Here is a 7,925-nt window from a genome sequence, read left to right on the forward strand (position 1 = left end):
GAGGAGGACGGAGAGGACGAGTCGGGCGCCTCGCGGGGCGGCGGTGTTCACGATAACCTGTACCGCGTTCACATGCCCAGTCTCTACAGCTGCGGCTCCAGCTACGGTAGCGAAGCTAGCCTGCCCGCCACCGCCCACACCGTCAGCAATGCCCCCGTCACTGAGTACATGTGAGTTAGCGCACCACGCTAGCTAGCAGCAGCCCAAAAATGTTTGACTACCCTCTGGTCGGGATCCCGAAATGAATACAAATCCAAACTGCGATGAACGTCACGGTGGGAGCGTACCCAAAATAATTGATTTGTAGAGTTCAACCCCATATTCAGTGTCGGGGTGCCAAACATCAGTCCCCAAAACATACGGATCTGCTGAGCACCACTTTTTGAAGTGCCATCTGCAGCGGTAGGACATTAAAAAACAGATCTTTGGGTACCTTTCACTTTCAGTGTCAGTGCAGCCATCATGCGGGTGCCGTTGTCAGTAAAAATCTTTGGCAACCAGGATCAGGTTGCCCTCCGCAAAGATCGGATCCCAAAATAGCTGCCGGCTGCCATCGGATTTGATGGGACCACTCTAAATTTGCAGCGCTAGGGCACCAAAAGAATTGATCCGTCGAGTCCCACTTTTTGGCAATGCCATCCCCGGTCCTGGGACACAGTCCAACTCTTTGGCACCCTGCATTCTCAGCGGGAGGGCGCCGGAAACACGTGAGCGTAGCGCTTTGTGGCTCCCTGCGTCCACAGGGACTTTTTTCCACCCTCAATTGTAGTCGAGCAAAATGGCGAATCTGGAGCGAAGCACTTTTCGCCACCTTCATTGGGGTACCGTCCCCAACGGTCAAGTACCAAAATCACAGACGGCCACATCCTTCGTGAGCGGCCGCTGTCGTGGAGTGCCACTTTTCGTCAGCGCCACAATATTCGGGTCCCCCTTATCGATCGAATGGCGGCGAAATCAATGATCCGCCGAGTCGCGCGTTGCGGCATTCTCGCGGAGGATGCTGAGCCATTGCTTGAAGCTTTGTCGGAGTGCGAGCCACAGCGGTCGGGCACCAAAGTAACGTCACGTCACGCAACTTTCACCACTAGTCTGCGCACGTGGAGGCCCTTCCAAATCTCTACGGCCTTGATGACTTGGATGGCTTAGCGTTTCCCTCGGGATGCGCGGACGAATTAGCGGGCCGCCTGCTTCGCGCCGCCGCCAAATCAGAAACCAAAAGGCAATCGCGCTAAAAGATTCCAGATTTGTTTTTGGCAAGCCTGACACGCTGCAGTTGAGTAAGCCAAGCCGCTAGCCGTCTGCCCGCCGCCCGCAGTAACCTCTGATTCTACAACGCAGGAACCAGAACGCAAACTTTCAGACCCCCCGGTGTGAGAACACCCCCTTGATTGGCAGGGAGTCCCCTCCACCCTCTGTAAGTGCACACTTTCTAGAACCCCCCCCCCCCCACCCTCGCACGCATGCCGCCTTCCAATAAGCCACGCCATCAACTGGATGTTTGTCATCTGTGGATATTGGAAGGACCCCCTGGGTGTGCAACATTTTGATGGGCACATCTAATTTTGTCTGCGATGTCCTGTTCTTATCCAGCTTGCACTGTCAAAGTGGGGCCTCCTTTGTAATTCAGCCGCATGCTCATTTGAGTGGAGGTGTGTGTGTGTGTCCTTGTTGCGGAGCGCACATGCTACATGCTCGCTCGATGATTTGCGGCTTACTGGTTAGCAGGCTAACGTCAGAACTAGAGCACTAACCGTTTAATCGATGACAATAACCTCATCTCCGCCTAATTGATTGTCAATTAATGTCTGTGATCAAACCCCGGCTGTCCAAATGACTGGTCCAAATATGTCTGTCGCCGTCATCCATCGACCTACTAACTGGGCCCTGTGTTCCACCGACCGACCGACCGACTGACCGACCTGACCGGACAATGGACCTGACGGCCGAGCGAGCACCCGCGCGACCTCCCCGCCTGCCAGCTTAACGACCGGCCGATCGAAAAACCTCCTTTCTACTGGCCACTCCTCCTGCAAAGTTCCCCATGCGTTCCACCCCAGCACTCGACCAGATGAGCGAGCGACTTGCCGTCTTCCTGAAGTGTTCGTTTCTCTGTCAAACGATCTTCTCCCTTCCTATCGACTCGCGCGGCTCCCGCTTGTGTTCCGCCCTGCCGACGCCCTCCCCAGCTGGCAACTTCTCCCTGTCTTCCACTCACCTGACCGAGTAACCGAGCAAACATTGATTGATTGAGCGATCTCCTCTGGGCCTATTTAGTGAGCCTCCTACCTTTCTACCAACTCAGCCTTGTGTTCCACCCTACCTGTGAACCAACTAGCTACCAAGTGACCCGAGTGTTCCACCGATCGCTTTTGTCCGTCCTTTTCTTCTCGCTTCTCTCCCTGCCTACCAACTTAGGCATGTTCCAGCCAGTGACTGACCGACTGATGTCCTCTACTGCTATCTCCTTAGCTTCCTCCCGAGCTCCCTTTCCATCAGCTTACCCATGTGTTGCACCGGACTTGCGGGCCTCCCTACCTACTTAAGTGTTCCACCCACCTACCAAAGCATGGACCAGCCAATCTTCTTCTGCTTGTGTCCTTTTCTGCTCACCGACTGAACCATGTGTCCCACCGACCTACCAACTTACCTACACGCTCCACATCTCTACCGACTGACCAAATCGTCCGTCTTTTTAGCCTTTCGAATGCCCGAGCGACTGACCAGCGTACCTACCTACCATCTTGCTTCCTGCCTATCTAGCCACTTAGCCGTGCGCTCAACCTCTCTACCCACCCACCAATCCTTCCACTTTGACCCTTCTCCTCAACACACACACAATTCAAACACAACTCGGCTGCATTTATTCCATGTAAAACGCCTTTCTTTGGTCTTCTTCTTCTTTTCTGTCCTTTGACATCTACCACCCCCTCCTTCCCGGCGGTCCTCAGTACACCTCCAGTATGAGAGCCAAATACTTGGCCACCAACCGCCCCGACCAGAACCGCCGCTCCGTCCCCAACGACCAGCTGGACCCAGCCAACCGGCCCCACGCCGCCGCCCGGCCGCAGTCTTCGGTCCACTAGTGACCCATCATGATACACATTAAATTTGCACACGCACGCACGCATGCGCGCACACACACTGTACAGAAGCTGTAAATATGAATTATAACTCCACCACTGAGTTAATAACTGGTGATGTGCTGTGCCGTGCACTTATATTGCTGTGTCTCTCACTCACTCACACACACACACACACACACACACACACACACACACACCCACCCACACACACACACGCAAACTTGTTTAGTCCAACATCAGGATCATAATAACACCGAAGACTGGACCATACAACTCCCCTTTTTTCTGGAATTTCAACTGAGAGGCCGACCACGTGCCAAAATAAACGAGGGTGCCTGAAAATGATGCCAGGAAAACGGTTACCGGATACTTTCTGTGTGTGTGTGTGTGTGTGTATATATATATATATATATATATATATATATATATATATATATACACCTTTTTTTTTTAATTGATAAGGATCAAAGCAGCAATAGGGAGGACTATGGGAAAAGCAGGAAATTGTTTAATTGTTTGCTTGGTGCTACTTACCATGAGCTGGCAAGGGGGGAAAAAAAGGTTGTTTTTTTTTTTTTTGTTTTGTTTTTTTTTTTCTTCCCAAATATTTTACCACGAGTGATACTGTGATGAACTTTTTTTTTTTGGAGTCCTCATAAGCACATTTTTTTTTCTCCGAGGCGACTTTTTGAAGGCTAAATGGGACACTGCCAATGTTGCTCCTGCTACTGTACAATATGTGAAGACTATAGTTTTTGTGTGTGTGTGTGTGTGTGTGTGTGTGTGTGTGTGTGTGTGTGTGTGTGTGTGAGAGAGAGACACATCTCAGCGGCGGGTTGAGCGCCGCATCTTATTCAACTGTGTTTACATTGAAGCTATACGGCCTCTCCGCACGCACGGACTCACACGCTTGAGCCAAACGTCTTTCGTCGGTAACAGTAATTTCAACTTTTTCAAATAGTTCCGATCAGAAGGCCGTTTTTATCCATTAACCATTATGTAAATTGAACGTGAAATGCTAACCGATCGTCACACAGATGTGGAAAGAAAGAAAAAAGTGCCAGTAGGTGGCAGTGTCTTTTTGCATCATATGTAGACTTGTCGAAAAAGCGCCGTTAAGATAAACACTAGGATAGTTCTTTTGGTTTTTTTTGCGTTTAGGGGGGAATGTTAATGTCCACTTTTTCCAAAATGTGTGTTTTTAATGTGTGGTTGTATAAAAACGTTTTTAGCCATAAACAATGCTATACACACACACACACACACTTGGCGTATGTTTAAGCAATGAAAACTTTTTGGGGGGGGGTTGATTCACATACAAGTTCAAACCATCCCCATTCACAAGTCGTTGGCAATGCTTAGACAGTCGTTTTTATTGTTTTGCTTGTTCGGAAATATTACAGGACCTTCCACTTTTTTTTTTCTTCCTTTAGCCTGTTGACTAAAAATAAATAATTTGAAAAAAATGCAATTTTTAGCCGTGAGCGATCTCACACACACATGCTAGGCATACATTTTCACAATGGCAGCCGAGCAGTAACTTCCATTTTTTCTCCCTGTATTTACATTTTACGTTGTTGCTGTTTAAATGAAAGGACAATTTTACGGCCGTTTGATTATTTTCATGGGTCAAATGCCCTCCACTCCCCCCCCCCAAAAAAAAACAAAAACAAAAACGCCCCAACAATTCAGTTGAAACGTTTTTGTCACGTAAACAATCTCACACACAAGATAACTAAAGTTGGCGATGTCATTTTTGTGTGAAGAAAGGCTCCGGATATTGCAAAAGTTGACCTTGGTTAGCAAAAATGCTACGGTCGTGCTTTGTCTTAGTTTACTTTTATTGGGGGTCTAATATTTGCATTCTTAGACCGCTGCCGTTTCAACGGAAGGTTGTTTTAAGTCTCAATGTCCTCCATCTATGCACTTGTGCATCGTGAGTTGCACACCTTGTCAGAGAAGGGATGTTAATATACACACTAGCTTGTACTTTTACAGGTAAACAATTTGTTGTGCTTGGACAGGAATGGCAACATTTTTAAGAAATGCGCAGGGTGTCTCCCAAGTCAGTGAACTGGCCAGAATCGCATCGTTTTAACAATCCGGCATAGGTCATTAGCATTAGCATTGTGAGAGTGTCATAGTCAACTTTGAAAGTCGCCTAATTTCTGACCATGTACAGCATTAGCACGTTTGAATTCATGGGTTTAACCACCATTTCTCGTGTCAGCGAGACAATCTTACATTTGTAGGCTAACTATTCTCTTCAGCCGCATCATGCTACGTTCAACGAGCGTTCGATACCTTTCATAATGTTTTTAAAACGTCTTCCCATGCTCCTAATCGTCATTTTTTTAAAGATTATCTCCAAGTCTTGTCACATAATGAAAGTTGAGACAAAAAAAATATATATAGTAGTTGTTTTTCTACAATGTGGCTGTTTTTTATTTTAACCTGTGATTCCACTAAGAGAGAAACAAAGTATTCATGATGTACATCTAAAAGCTGTGGTAACAATATAATTCGAGCTGGAAAATAAATGTTGAAAAACGAAAAGAAGTGACATTAAAACACCTTGAACATGGATTTGATCTCCGGTTTGACTTTGTTTCTGTCGTCACCTAGTGGCTAAATTCAGGTTGTCACCCTAGGCAGAATGAAAATGGCTGACTTGTCGATGCCTTCCTGGATGGCTAATAATAGCTCACGTTCCTTTTGCCAAGAGTGTAACGGGTAAGTATTTAACTGTAATACACGTAGTATTTTAATCGCCGAATTTAAAACCCCAAACATCCGAAGGGTGTCTCCTTATAACAGAATGTCCTTATGTTGGAAATGACACGGGTACATGTTTGACATCCTGATTTATATAGCGCTTTCACAACAGCAGCAGCTGTAACAAAGCGCTTAACAAAATTATAAACACAACACATAACATAAACTTGATGCAATACATTCCGAAATGGGCCACAAACTGCATTTCTATTGAAAACGCAAAAGAGCTATTGTTGCGGTACCGCATTTAGCGACCAGGTGTAACCAAACACATAGATTTGAGCAAAGGTTTTAAATAAGAAACCCTTTATATTAGTCTCGCAATGGAGAAATTCCCAATTCATAGCAGCGAAGTTATGAAAGGAAGAAGTAGAACAACAAAATATAGGAGCTGCTGGAAAGGCAGCCACTCTCGCGGCGCCATTTTATTTCATCTTTGTCATCATCATGAATAAAATCGACTTCTGCAGTCCTGATGCTGGAGTGAAAGCTAAGAGGGTATTCACATACATTCAAATGACAGGCGTGCAATCGAACAAAAACTTATATTCATACATGACGACCCAACATGAGTCATTAGGAAGCTCGAAAAGGTTGCGTTCAAAGAATGGTTTTGAATTCGTGCTTTTTAAAAAGACACAAATAACAGAACCATTTGATGAATTTATAATTCTGCATTGTTTTGTGTTTAAGTGTGATGCATTCATCAGGAGTTGCTGATTAACATACACAGAGCCATAAAAAACAAACCCCAAACAGAATCCATCTTAAAGCCCCTTTGTCTTTGAAACGGATGTCACTTCAGAATAGGACAAAAGCTTGCACTTTTTTTTTCTTGTGTGATCTCGATTTAAACTGCGACACACCTTTGCTGTTGTACATGAAGCTAACTTTCTTCAGCAGTTTGAACTGTTTATACACTACAATACAACACATTCTGATTTATATAGCGCTTTCACAACAGCGGCAGCTGTAAAAAAGCGCTTTACAAAACAGTTAACATAAAGTAAAATAATAGACACAACACACAACATAAAACACGAACATAAAGTACAATAATGAACACAACATAAAACACGTACAGTTATGCAGTCCTAACTACTTTTGTACTACTCATAAGCTTTGTTGTTTAAAGCAGTTGATTTAATCATTGACACGAAAGCATGGAGAGAGGAAAAAAAGTCAACGGAACAAAATGCGTTCTAAAGTATGTTGATTCATATACGACGTCCAGGTGTGCGCCATGCGTGAAATTAGCTTTCTTTGACCGTGAGCTAACCAGTTAATTAGCTTTAGCTTTAACACAGCCACGAATTAAACAGTAAAACATTCACCCCAAATCCGCCGTATGTCTTGTAAAATTAAGTTAATTAATATTTGACATTTGGGAGTTTGTTTTCTTTTGCTGCGATCATCAGTTGTTGCCATTAAGCTTAGTTTTAGCTTCAATCTAAAGCCATGAAAACAAGACAACTAAATCCACCTAAAAACATCTGCGTGTCTTCTAACGTCATCTCAGTTAAAATATGACATACCAGAACCAAGTTTTCTTTCGTCATGAATTAACCAGCAAATTTGCATCGTCACAATTCTGCTGCATAAAGTTTGGCTGATTGGTTTGATGCGGCAACAACTTGAAGATAGGAGTTTAGCTTTATGCTTGAACTCTGAACCGATTCTTGTAAAAAGAGCAAAAATGATTGGGAAACAATTTGTCTCTTGTAGGATTCCGTGCCAAGTTTGTGTGCTCAGCTACCGATCACTTTGCAATGTTGTCATTATGCGATGCAGCTTCCGTCAACGCATCATTTGATTATTTTCAACGTAACACAAAGCCATCATGTGCTGAACCGAAGCTTGTTTTTTGAGGATGAGCGTTGCCGACGTGCTTGCACTCCAGTGCGGCCTGCCAGACATTAAAAGACAATGCAGCTTAAGGACAACGTGACGGACTGCGGCAGCTGGGGGGGGGGGCAGCTGTCCGAATGATACTGTGCGGCAAATAAAAGAACTCTTTTATTTGCCGCACAGTGGGTGTGGAGTGGGTGGGTCCGCTAGCTCGTCTCT

At 45.3% G+C, this 7,925-nt stretch overlaps 1 protein-coding gene across 2 annotated transcripts in view; it reads left to right on the top strand.

The window, feature by feature from the left end:
- The window catches only part of ttyh3b (tweety family member 3b), a 17,651-nt gene extending 14,185 nt beyond the window's left edge, over positions 1-3,466 (top strand). For both annotated transcript variants that reach the window (XM_019862238.1, XM_019862237.1), the window contains exons 14-16: positions 1-170; positions 1,339-1,414; positions 2,949-3,466. In XM_019862238.1, coding sequence (XP_019717797.1) covers positions 1-170; positions 1,339-1,414; positions 2,949-3,083 — 381 coding nt within the window. In that variant the 3' untranslated portion in view covers positions 3,084-3,466. The remainder of the gene's footprint in view (positions 171-1,338; positions 1,415-2,948) is intronic.
- Positions 3,467-7,925: the final 4,459 nt, after the last annotated feature.

Source organism: Hippocampus comes, unplaced genomic scaffold, assembly GCF_001891065.2.
Source record: "Hippocampus comes isolate QL1 unplaced genomic scaffold, H_comes_QL1_v1.1 scaffold7, whole genome shotgun sequence".
Taxonomy (NCBI): Eukaryota; Metazoa; Chordata; class Actinopteri; order Syngnathiformes; family Syngnathidae; genus Hippocampus; species Hippocampus comes.